General features: G+C 38.7%; 2 protein-coding genes across 4 annotated transcripts; both read left to right on the plus strand.

The window, feature by feature from the left end:
* Positions 1 to 1,420: 1,420 nt before the first annotated feature.
* On the plus strand, positions 1,421 to 4,339 carry LOC135679472 (uncharacterized protein ycf36-like). 2 transcript variants are annotated; one of them, XM_065193266.1, is made up of 4 exons: positions 1,423 to 1,996; positions 2,081 to 2,109; positions 3,409 to 3,465; positions 3,934 to 4,339. In XM_065193266.1, exons 1-4 carry the CDS (start codon positions 1,525 to 1,527, stop codon positions 4,138 to 4,140), a joined length of 765 nt encoding a protein of 254 aa, XP_065049338.1. In that variant the 5' UTR covers positions 1,423 to 1,524; the 3' UTR covers positions 4,141 to 4,339. The 2 variants fall into 2 exon arrangements, with proteins under 2 accessions (XP_065049339.1, XP_065049338.1); XM_065193267.1 differs by lacking the exon at positions 3,409 to 3,465 and having other exon boundaries at positions 1,421 to 1,996.
* Positions 4,340 to 4,962: 623 nt separating this feature from the next.
* LOC103992699 (uncharacterized protein At4g29660) lies at positions 4,963 to 11,285 on the plus strand. 2 transcript variants are annotated; one of them, XM_065193268.1, is made up of 3 exons: positions 4,963 to 5,097; positions 5,237 to 5,421; positions 10,949 to 11,285. In XM_065193268.1, exons 2-3 carry the CDS (start codon positions 5,239 to 5,241, stop codon positions 11,057 to 11,059), a joined length of 294 nt encoding a protein of 97 aa, XP_065049340.1. In that variant the 5' UTR covers positions 4,963 to 5,097; positions 5,237 to 5,238; the 3' UTR covers positions 11,060 to 11,285. The 2 variants fall into 2 exon arrangements, with proteins under 2 accessions (XP_065049340.1, XP_018684923.2); XM_018829378.2 differs by lacking the exon at positions 4,963 to 5,097 and having other exon boundaries at positions 5,104 to 5,421.
* Positions 11,286 to 12,711: the final 1,426 nt, after the last annotated feature.

The following is a 12,711-nucleotide window of genomic DNA, read 5'->3' on the forward strand; positions in this document are numbered from 1 at the left end:
TGAGAGATACAATAAAAAGAAAGCCCAAAATAGATGGGGGAGGTCAGGTCTCTCCTCCTCTTGAGGCATGGAGGTCGAGAAATAATGATCCCCTCCACCTAAGTTGTGGAGGTCGGGAAACCTAACCTCCTTTTTTGCACGAGGCATGAAATTCGAAAAATCCTAATCCCCTCATTTGCCCAAGTCATGGAGGTTAAAATACCCGACCCCCTCCTCTATTGAAGCATGGAGGTTGAAAATCTCGATCCCTTCCTTCACCTAAGTCATGGAGGTTGAGTCCCTTCCTTCATCTAAGTCCCCTCCTTTGCTAGAGTCATAGAGATTAGGTCCTTTCTTTGCCCGAGACATTAAGGTTAGGAAACTTGACCCCCTCCTCCACCCAAAGTATTGAGGTTGAGAAATCTTGATCTTCTCATTCGCCCACGACGTGGAGATTGAGTCTCTTCTTCACCCGAGATATGAAGGTCGGGAAACCTAACCTTCACTCGAGGCATGGAGGTTGAGTCCCTCCTCCACTCGAGGCATAGAGATAAAAAACCTGACCCCCTCCTCCACCCGCGGTATGGAGGTCGGGTCCCTCCTTCACCTGAGACATGGAGGTTCAGTCCCTCCTTTGCCCGAGGCCTAGAGGTTAGGAAATCTCGATCCCCTCCTTCTATATGGTGTCTAAGGTAGAAGGAGAAGATAAAAGTCACCACCGCTTGCCTGCCCATATCGATAAGGGTTTAAGATATACGGTCATAGACTATCCCCCCATGGCTAGTGTCGATAAAATGCCAAAGGAAAATTGTTTGAGATAGTTAGACATTGTCTCATCGTAGAATATTTCATGAAATATTTTGTCTCTTTACGACCAGATATAAAAGCTCATTTTTAACGTAATAAATGAGGATCATTTTTTGATCACTCGTATCCATACTCATCTACCTCGGGTTATTATCCTGGACATTGGAGGGATTAAGTCAGGAAACTTCTGTCAGCCTCGGTCTTATTGCATATGACACTTCAAATACTTGATATTTTCATCTCGAATGTACCTTAGATAATCCTGTACACATGAGTTCGGACCACATAAGGTTGACCAAGATATCAATGATTTTTTTTCATAATACTAAACAAACTGATTTATCAAATTTTTTTTTTATTATAATTGATGGTGTTAGTTAGTAAGATTTTAATATTTTATCATAAAATTCAAATCAGATTTTCGTCATAATATATCCTATTATTTTTTAATTAAAAAATAAATACAAAGATTTAAGATATTTTTATTAAAAAAATACTGAATATACCTATTGAAAGCAAAGTTTCATATAACAAAAACAATACCCAAGCTCGGAAGTTCAAACCCCGAAAACGGAAGCCAAAAAAATAAAAATAAAAAATAAAAAAATAAAAAATAAAAGCTGAAAGAGAAACAGTAGTTACCCACATCGAAGCACAATCCCTTTCCCCCGAGTCCGAACTCAAAGGCCACCATAGAAACGGAGAAGACGGAGAAGCGTCACCTCCCGTGCTCCTTCCATGGCGGCATCTCTTTTCCTCTCTCTCCTCCCCGCACACAAGCTCCCTTCTAATTCTACCCCTGTCCTTACGAGGAGGACGGCAAACAAGAAGCAGAAGAGCAAGAATATCTGCCCAATATCCGCCTCCTCGTCCTCCTCCTTCCGCAACGGGAGCCCGTCAGAGACGGACTGTCCGGTGCCTCTGGATCAGCAGCCGGTGAACGAGTACCAGTCCCTCTCAACCTCCCTCCCCTTCTCCTGGGCCACCGCCGACCTCCGCCTCTACTCCTCCCGCCTCGCCCTCACCGGCGCCTCCTTCGCCCTCATCGTCGGCCTCCCCGTCTCCGCCTTCGGAACCGGCAGCCTCTCCGACCCCCGCTGCGCCCTCGGGGTCGTCTCCGCCGGTCTTCTCGCCGTCACGCTCGCCGTCCTCCGGATGTACCTCGGATGGGCTTACATCGGCAACCGCTTGCTCAGCGCCACTGTCGAGTGTAAGACAGCTCACTCTCGTATTTCCGATCCCTTGTTTTCTTAATTCGAACAATTTCCGATTGAAATTTCTGTTCGCCTCACAGATGAGGAGACGGGATGGTATGATGGTCAGGTAAGGATGTATCGCCGACCCTTCTTCTCTTGGTACCGAATTATGCGGTGTTTTCTCCTTCTTGAGTTTGGATGTGTTTTAAGCTTTAAGCATTGATAAAGGAGCATATTTTGTTGTTATCAATCTTGCGTCTTGATTTTGGATGTTATATTTATGTTAAGCATTAAATCAAATAGATAAAAAAGGTTCTATTCAGTATTTTTTTCCTTAAGATTCTAATCACAATCTTTGATCTTTCTGTAATTTCTTGAATGGAAAGCAAACTGTAAATAAGCAAATTGCAAACTCAGTTAGATCTTATCCCTGTATCTTGTGATGGTGTTGGCTATGGCAGATGAGCTTGATAGAATAATGATGCTCTAAAGGATTGAATGGGTTCTCTCTAGTTCATGTGATCTCATAGTCCTGTTGCAAGTGCAGAAGTTCCTGCAACATGAGTAGAATAGTATGCGATCTATGTTACTAGTAATCGAATAAACTGATATAAAAAAATGAACTGGAGCATAATGAATTGGAGTCATAACATCCCTGACCCAATACTCAAGCCTCTATCTGTAATACAGCACATCTAATATCCTAAACTACCTAAGATCTGCTGTGCAAAAGGAATGATGCAATGTGAATTTTTTTTTATAACTCTTTTTTTTATTTGGTGTTAATTTAAGTCAGTGTTAAAGTTACACCGCACCTTCACTTTCTGATTCTGCATTGTCTGCTCGCATATGTAGGCGCAACTAGCTGCCACTCCTTATGACCTACGTCTTCTTTAAATTGAAAGAAAATTGCACTGTGACAAAAAGTTCTGCGACTTCTCCAACAACGGACATAATTATTAGATAGCCAGTGATGAATGGAAGACCAAAATTTTAGAGAGCATGAAGGCTTCTATTTGATTCAGCAGGTGGCACTAGAAGGAAATTTTTAGGATTTGATGTCATTAGAAGAGGATATTAGTTCTTAGTTGCTTTTGCTTATTAATGGTTTTGAGAATTAAACCAGAGATAATCCAGAGTCGGAGTGTTCTGCTTTATCCAGTGTCACATTTTGAGTACTTGGACCTAACTTTGCAATGTTCTTTGCATCCCTACTGCCAGTAGGGCTGATAAACTTTCATAAGTGCAAAACTATATCCACTTGGAGTTTTTGAAATTTTCATGAGGGTCACCACTTCTTTCATGAAAAATGTATGTTTTGTTTGTAAAGGGCCATTGATAATATCAATTGAATGCCCAACTGCATGCTTGCTTTCTCTTTAGTTTCAGGTTTAAGTATTGTGATATGTTTGTTCGTTGTTGACAGATATGGGTGAAGACCCCTGAAGTTTTAGCTCGCGATCGTCTTCTAGGTTCATTTTCTGTAAGTTGACCAATTTATATCCGAACTACATCTTTTTTTGGGTTATCCTCTGTAACCTTCAGGTCTACACTGAATTCCTTCAGGATACACTAGTCAATCGTTGTCATGCAAGTTCGTTTAAAAGATTTATGCTGATTGGCTTGCAAATGCTTAGTTCTTCCAACTAGCCAAAATTGACTGATGCTGGACTGAATATAGTGGATTTGTTATGCAGCATACTATATGACTTGATGCACATGAAAACGTATGTTTGGTATGAGACGACAAGGTTGATACCTGAAATGAGTTCAACGGAACCGCAATTGACATACTTATTCTAATGGGTTTTGCCTGAATTCTTTGTAGCTAGTGGATGATTTCCTTTTAGAACATTTAGCATTACATGTAGTAGTCCATGGAAAATGATAGTACTTTTTACGGATTCATCAAATGCTCGTCATCATGTATTTTTTTTTACTTTGTCTTCAGGTGAAACCCGTGTTAAGCAGAGTGAAGCTTACTTTAATAGGTCTCGCGATCTCCTTAGTCGCATGTGCCTTCCTTTTCATCAATATCGAAAACCCAAGGGATACATCAAAAGATTCTGGGGAGCGAGCTGTAGCTGGGGCATACAGTGATGAATCTGCAAGGTCATTTGAGCCGGATGCATTCTGCGGTGAGCCTGATCTGTCATAAACCTTTTGGAAGGCGTTGAAACGTGCAGTTTGTCCACTAGAAATGCACATACAGATAAAGTCACACATGATGTCTCCAAATACAAACTTAGAAATGCAATTGTGTTGTGTCTGGTATCATATATGTAGAAAATTGTACATACCTAAAGTAAAACTGATAATGTAATTAGTTTATCACTGAAACAGGGTTAGATGTGTTACTATTCTTTTTTCCTTTTACTATAGCAAGTGTATCAAATGCCCACCAAGTTCTTGCCAGGAGGAAACAATTACTGATTTTTTTTGTTTTTGGACTCTAAGCTCAAATTGATGCTCGCATTTTTCTGGACCAGCACTGAGTCGAGCACCTGAATCAAATATAATCTAAAGGAAACTATACGAAATTTTATTTCTTTTATTTAATTACTTAGGCTCCATTTCTGATTTTTATTTCTTCAGATAAGTTCCCTTCTACACTGTTGAGAGAAAAATATGATTTCTTTTCTGATTAAAAATACGACATTTTTTTTTCTTTCAACAATTATCTTTTTATTAAGAAGGAATTCGGGTCATGATATTTATAAAAAATAAGTATATATATATATATATATATATATTTCACGTCGTGATCGGGTGGTCGACAGGAAAGAGAAATGAAAGGACGAGTTCACCTAAGTGTATTGGATCACCCACTACCATTGGACGGTAGAGGGCCAATTACGTATTTTTGGACATCTGATCGGGTTTAGGGTTCGCTTTTCATTTTAACGGATTCGGACCCTTGCAGATTTCATTCGGATCCGACCCATCGTCACGAAGGTTCGCCGCTCTCACGCTTTTATTGCACGATCGTACCGTCCTCGTCTTGATGCTGGACTTCGTGGTTCCTCGGAACCACCCGCTTGCCTTCTTCTCCGAGTTTTTCTCTCCCTACCCGCTTGCCTTCTTCTCCGAGTTTTTCTCTCCCTACCCGCTTCTGGTATTTCTCTTCCTCTGTTTATTTCTTTAGTGTCTGGTTCCGATTCGGATTAGAAATCGTTCCTGGGGTTTAGTATGTTTAAGGTCCTGAGGACGATAATATGACCTTAGAATATTTGTATGTAATGTTTGCCAATCAGTGATGGCGAGTAGATTGTGGAGGATGTATGCCGACCGGCAGTTCTACAAATGGGAAAAGACAGTCCTTTGGGATATGATCGAGCCATATAGGCGTCCCAAATCCTTCACCCCTCTTATCTCGATCTATGTTGCTGCCTTCTACACAGGGGTTATCGGATCCGCCATTACCGAGCAGCTTTATAAGGTACGCTTTTTCTCATGGGATCTGATTTTTAGCTCTGTCAAGTAATCAAGTTCTATAAATTTTCCCCCTTCCCCTTCATATTGAGTTCTGTTTTTTTCATCTTTTCTATGACCATTGATTTTATACGGGTAAGGTATGTTGTAAGTGTGTTTTCTAGATTTGCTAATGATCACCGTACGATGGAGTCATTGTTATCTTCTGAATAACTTTGTGACTGTCACTTTTTTTCGTGCAAGTTATTGGCAACGATACTCAAGTATAGGATTTTATTCTTGCATTGGTTTTTCTTTTAGATATACGGTTTGTTGTGAACGCAAAATTATAAAAGAACAAATACTTGTTGACTGAGAATTGATTGGTTCTACTATTCATTTTCCAAATTAATAGGTAATGGCTTCTTTTCCCAATATGATTCTTCTCTAATGTTTCATCTTGTCTCTTGTGAAATAATGTAGAATTGTGAATCTATAATTATTTAGTTTGTTAGATGCATGTTTAGACAAGTCAGCAATGCTAATTGTGAAACTTATTTTCTTTATTTAATTTAGAACAAAGTAATAGTACTTGGATCTGATTAATAAAATAATGAATATTGAAATAACAAATTTAAAGAAAAAGTTCAATAAAGAACCTCGAGACGGGTATATGTTGTTTTAAGGCTAAATCTCCTCATTAGGTGTGAGAATTAGTTGACATTTGTACCCAAGATTTAACATTTATCATCCCTCCTACGAGCATAATGGCAGAGAGATTTTACTTGATCTCTTTTAGCAAACTAAATAACTAAATAAAATTGAACAACACAATTGAAAATAAAATAAAAGAGGTGGAATTTTTGTATTTATAACTATCTTTATAGCTTCTAACAATGCCTTAAAAAGTATCTTAAAAGGTATTATTCCAAGGAACACTTCTTTTAAATTAGGTAGTTATTATAATCACCAAGAACTAATTTTTATAAGATTTTGAATCTCCAGAAAAACTCCAACGATCCCCAAAAAACTTATGTTTTTCGATGATTAAAACTTAATAAAAGAGAACAGAGTGTTGCTTGATGCTTATACTATGCGATTGGTGAAGTACTTCTTATCAAGGATGGATGTACCGCTCAAAACAATATGAAATGTTCGGTATGTATCGGTTCGGGTGTGGGCCAATACGCAGACTACTCCCGTTTCAGGTGGCCTATTCAGTTCAGTAAAAATAATAAGAAATCAAAATTAGTGGTGGGGCCTGACCAACTTGGTATTAAGAAAGGAAAAAAAAACTTCAAATGGAAATTAGGGCTTGCTAACGAGAGCACTCTTCTCATGTTCAATGTTGCTGTTGTTTGCGAGCCCTCTTCTCGGTTTCAACGCTGCCATCATTGTTATTTCGCAATCGTTGTTACTTAGTTGTTGCCATTGCCATTACTTCACGGTGTTGTCGTTGCTTCGTGATGCTGCTGTCATTGTTATTGTTTCACAATGTTGTTGCTTTTGTGACGTCGTTGTCGCTGCATTCCTTCTTCTTCCCAAGTCCACTGTCACCTCTTCTCCTCTTCTTCCTTCTTCCTTCTCCTCCACGGCTTCTTCATCTTCCTCTTTCCTCCTCTATTCATGCTATCTTTTCTTCTTCTCTTTCTTTTTCTTCCTCTCTAAAACATTGATACATACTGGTGTAATGACACATGGTACACCGGTACTAACCGGTATGTACCAGTCCGACAGTTCACCAAAATGGGTTAGGTACCTGAAACGATGATCCTTGTTTTTTGTAAAGTTTAAGTTTCACTTAGTGTAGGTATCTTTCATTTGAAGAAATAGAGTGAGCCGGGTGTTAAAATACATCATTTTTAATTTATAATGTCTACTATTATACACATAGTACAAATGATAATTAAGATTTTTAATATTACATATGGAATTTAGAAGTTGCCCAGTTGCCCTACATTTCTAGGGAAATTAAACATCAATTAAGATTTTGCTAATAGTTTTTCATATGCAATTTAACATAATGATAAACTTTGCTAGCAATTTTAAAAATTTCTCCAAAGATTAGGGAGATTCAAGCAACACTTTAAGGTGATATCAATCAGGGACACTTTTCGAGGACAAATTGATAACTTTAGAACTTGTGAAAACCTCTTTTAATGAGTTGTCTTAAAAAAAAAGTTGTTATTGATTTCATTGCTTTCATAGTGTTGCTTAAATTTTACTAATCCTTATAGAAATAAGCGTGTTACTTGAACAACGAGATGATATTATTTTACATTTCATGATAATTTCTTAACCTTTGAAATGTTAGGATTTAATATATATAAATAATGATTATATTTATGTTATTAAAATCCTATTGGGAGACTTATGGAAATATCATGCACATATTGCAACCTCTTCTATACAAGAGAATCTGTATATGACCACATATTAGGGCAATCCTTCAAATCCCCCATGAATAATCAAAATTATAACACACGATCATTAATGCATATCCCATGACGAAGTCATTTATAGTATATGTGAATTAGTATATATTTTGATAAAAGGGAACGGAATTATAGTTCACTTTGTTCCTTCACGTAGAAGATATTCACATTAAGTAAGGCTTAAATTTTATGAAAGTGTTTCAATAACTCTATGAGCATTGAGCAACATCTTGTTACTTTTTTGTTTATGAAATTGCTCCTAACAATGCCCCTCCAATGCGTAAGTGAGAAAGAGGTTTAAAGGATTCAAGTTAAACTTTTGTGAGAAAAAGGTGTGTTTGTGAAACACACCTGATGAGTCATTTTAATAGTGGATTTTGGATATCGTTACTTCCATAGTAGATGTCGATTACAAAGAAGGTGGTGTGCCATTTTCGGACTTAATTGCAATCATGGTGCACCAAGCTCAAGGCGTGATAACATCCAGCCCACTTAGCCTTATGTTGAGGTGTCAACCGTGTAGCATTGTAGTGTCGGCCATGTGGTGTTGAGGAGTTGACCACGTGGTATCGAGGTGTTCACTGAGGTGTTGCCCATATATCTATTCCTCTATCAATTGCTACCCATGTCGTGACTCGTTAGCGTAGTGAAGTCGAGTCAGGAAGTGGCCCAAATTGGTCTGCCAACACCAAAGCATATCATGAATTTGTGTGCGTTTGATTGCGTTGATTTTGTTTGTCTCTGCATTACGCTATAGGCTGGTAGGCTGCACATGTTGCCAAAATATATTGTGGGCTGATATGATCGTGTGTATCGTTGACATGCGCTTTAGGTTGATTTGGTTGTGAACATCGTCATAATGTGCTTTGGGTCGATTCAGTCATGCGTGTTGTCGAAATGCGATTTGGCCACGTGTGCCATCAGAATGTGCTTTGTGCCAATTCGGCCACGTGCGTTGTCGAAATGTGCTTTGGGCCAATTTAGTCATGTGCATTGTCAAAATGTGCTTTTGGCCGATTTGGCCTCGTGCATCATCAAAATGTGCTTTTGATCAATTTGGTCATGTGCATTGTCAAAATGTGCTTTAGGTCGAGCCGATCGTGCGCATCATCAAAATGCGCTTTAGGCCGATTCAGCCGTGTGTGTCGTCGAAATGTGCTTTGGGCTAGCTCGGCCATACACGTCGTCAGGATGCACTTTGGGCTAGTTCGGCCACACACATCAGGTTCGGTTATTTGCACGTGTGATCCTCGTGTGAGGGTTCTCGTATGGTGCCTGCACGTGCAAGGTGTCATCACCGCCCTTTTCGCCCATGGCATGAGATCTTGATCATTGCATAAAATCCGACAAGATTGGATTCCTGGTGTTTCTCAATGGTAGCCCGTCATCAAGCTGATGTGGTGTCACCAAGAGTCTCCATGCGTCAGTTGGTTGGATTATCGAGGATTCTAAAAGATCACAATGATGACCCGAAAAATTCTTGATCATTCTAGTGATGCCGTGTCACATGTCTCAAATTGTCTGAGGGTCGAATGACCACTTAGGGTAAATGAAAGATCATGCTCGGCCCCGATAAATAGTGGGTCGAGCTCATTCATTACCTTACACCTTTAGATGATTTGGAGCATTCGAACCTTAGCCTTTAACACCTAGCGAACACCTTAGTGCCACGTGGCTGGCACTTCAGCGCTACATGACAAGCATCACAGCTTCATGTGGTGGATGTCGCAACGCCACATGGTAGACACCTCAACGCGAGTTTGAGTGAGCTGGATGCTATCATGTCCTCGGTTCGGTGTACCACAATCACAGTTAAGTTCGGAAGAGGTTCACCACCGCCATAACCGACATCTAGTGCAGAAGCAACGATATCTGGAGTCCATATAAAAGGGCTCCTCAAGTGTGTTCATAGACAATAGGTAAGTTTGATATTGAAAAGCCTAATCATAGACAATAGGTAAGATTGTGTCACCTAATAGTGATGCTTGTGCATTTCATGGGGCTGTTATGTTGATGTTGATGGCTCTCAAATGGTTAATTGGGGAAGGCTAATTCTAAGCACCTAGGGCATTTTAAAATATCCAGCATGCATCTAATTAGAACCTTATTAGGAAACAGCCAAAGGTTCTCATGGAATGTTTCTGTATCTATACTCAGTACATTATTGGCGATGGAGTTGCTATATTTTTGGATAGGGCCTTATTAGGAAACAGCCAAAGGTTCTCATGGAATGTTTCTGTATCTATACTCAGTACATTATTGGCGATGGGAGTTGCTATAGTTTTGGATTTTCTGACTGAATCTGGGAAGAAAAATATAGCAGTATACCAATACAATAATTGTTGTCTACTTGACTCGCTCTAAATTCATACTTTGTCCTGGCAGAGGACTAATGATTTCCTAACAAGGCAGAAAAACAGAGGTTATTAATCTAGGTTTGTATTTGCTAAGTCCTAGTGGGTTGTATCGCTTTCTTTTACTGGCTGGCATGCACACAACAGAGTGTCCACTGCAATCGAGCAATGTTTTTCCCAACAATGATTCAAGGAGTTAACCTGAGGAGGCCACTTTGAACTTTTCTGGATACGATGCATTTAGGTGCATTTAGGTACGCCTCTCACTTGAAGAGGCAAAGATATCATTCTTGCTTTTACTTCAGAGAATGTATGTGAGCTGGTTCTTAGATCCTTCAAACGAACTTCACTGAAAATTTCCTTCTTCCACTATTGTAGCTGCTTGTGATTATGCTTTCAGCATCACTGCTTTTGGTAACTGCCTCTCTTTTTCTTGTCGCTATGTAATTTGTCATTCTTGAATATTTCTTTATCACCGCTTAGTCGGTTCATGTCTCTTGAATCTTTCTGTGATCACTGTGTAATTGGTTATTCTCTCATGAAACTTACCTCTATTGCCGATGGATACAATTGATGCTTCTTGCTGTACAAAGCACCTTCGGGACTGCTTTTAGCTTGTTTAGTGCAATGGGATGCCAAATCATGCTGAACTTCCTTCGCTGTTTTATGGCTAAACTTGCCTTGTTCATATATGTACTATGATCTGGTGAACAAAGTTTAAGATGCTTAATTTCCTGACGTGAACTTATTTGATGACTTGGAGTAGGAAAAATACTGGGAAGAACATCCAGGTGAAGCGGTGCCTATCATGAGGCCAAAATTCTATTGGGGCCCCTGGAAGGTGTATCAAGGAGGGGAACTTCCTCCAAATATGTGAACTTAATAGTTTCTTGGATCGTCTTGTTATTTGGAGTAGATGGACGCTGCAAGCTGATTGTGGTTGCAGATTGGCGTGATAATGGTCTTCACTGGTACAAAAGTTCAACTAGATTTGTCTTGTATTGTTCATTTCACATTTATGTTTGTGTATGTACACATTAATAGGACCAACTTTAGGACTTCAACATGAACCTGAAGACCCCGAGAATCCAAGTACTTCTATATTTGTCTTGTGTGATAGTTTTAGATACGATCATTATTTTTGATTTGATATGAAATTCAATCTATGATGAAGAACCTGTTGGGTGTATCACATCGATCGAGGATTTAGAGGAAAAAGAAAATTTTATTTTCTTACTCTTTGATGTGTTAAACCCAAGCCGACCTTTTAAAGTCTTTGCCCTTTGCCACTGTACCAATCATCCAAAGGACAGTCAATAATATAATAAACTTTTTCTTATAACCGAAGTCAGACAATTTTGATCGACGACACAGGTTGTTGGGTCAAGTTGCCCAACCAGCTCGGTCTATATTTGATTTTGACTGATCAATTTCACTTGACCAACACAATAAAGTCAATTTGGGTTGACTAACTCAAATCGAGCTAACTTGGACCCAAGACCAAATAGCCCAGCTCTGGCAAGTCGAGGCCAATGCTCCACATTTCTATGGGAAAAAAAATTAAAAGATTTGAGTAGTCAATTATCTTTCTCTTCCAAATACGATAGATAGCACTTGAAAAGCTACCAAATTTGACATTATCAATTTATAAGATAGTTCTCTATGTAGTTTTGTTGTCCAAAATCTACTGACAAAGGATGGGATACCTTTGAGTTAATTATAAAATTGTAGATTAGATCCTTGATGATTGGATTTTCATATTCATGAATCTCAAAACCAACACTAATTTTTCACTTAAACAATCTTGAGTTTCTTACATTTGTTGGACCATTTCACTATGATAGGGGGAATATGGCACATGAATGTTGGTATGTGATGTCATCCCTTATCTAACAACCCTTATCAACCTGACACATTAGTCAAATATCTCATCAAATTAATACGATACATAATAACATAACAATTTAGCCACTTATTATGTTTGAATAATGCTTGACAATTCTAAGTAATTGCGTCCCACGAATTAACTTTCACCTATTCCCAATCAATCATATGATATTACTATAAAACGTCTTAGGTACATCACTTTATGGATATTACAGCATGTTATGGCTAATTGGGTACTTGAGATGGCATTGAGTTGATATAGGCATGATGCTTGGTCGATGTGTCGCTAATGTAGTATCTAACAAGATGTGATATGGTATTGAACCATCACTTTATGGACTATAATATTCATAAGCCATTCAAGATATTAGACCGCACGAATGAAATTAACATTTAATATTTTGGAACTTTCTTTACAGTAGCATATTGTTGGTCCAAGTAAATCTTCTTAGCTTTTGCTTAACCTAATAATGGTCGGAGTCAATTCTAAGATGGCACCAAGTCACAAAGTTAGGCATATCACTTAGAGACCAAACAAAAATCTTTGATTTGAATCGTAAGAAGTTCATAAACTTTTTTATTTTTTTTGTTCAAGGTGATAGGATATATTTTAGGTCTAAGACACGTCACAATCGACACCAG

This window comes from Musa acuminata, chromosome BXJ1-7 (assembly GCF_036884655.1).
Source record: "Musa acuminata AAA Group cultivar baxijiao chromosome BXJ1-7, Cavendish_Baxijiao_AAA, whole genome shotgun sequence".
In the NCBI taxonomy this organism is placed as follows: Eukaryota; Viridiplantae; Streptophyta; class Magnoliopsida; order Zingiberales; family Musaceae; genus Musa; species Musa acuminata.

Bases quoted from the DNA above. Each gene is read 5' to 3' on its own strand.
- LOC103992699 (XM_065193268.1), top strand. From the start codon at position 5,239: ATGGCGAGTAGATTGTGGAGGATGTATGCCGACCGGCAGTTCTACAAA. The intron at 5,422-10,948 runs GTACGCTTTTTC...GACTTGGAGTAG, and splicing joins TTACCGAGCAGCTTTATAAG to GAAAAATACTGGGAAGAACA.
- LOC135679472 (XM_065193266.1), top strand. From the start codon at position 1,525: ATGGCGGCATCTCTTTTCCTCTCTCTCCTCCCCGCACACAAGCTCCCT. The intron at 2,110-3,408 runs GTAAGGATGTAT...CGTTGTTGACAG, and splicing joins CGGGATGGTATGATGGTCAG to ATATGGGTGAAGACCCCTGA. The intron at 3,466-3,933 runs GTAAGTTGACCA...CTTTGTCTTCAG, and splicing joins GTCTTCTAGGTTCATTTTCT to GTGAAACCCGTGTTAAGCAG.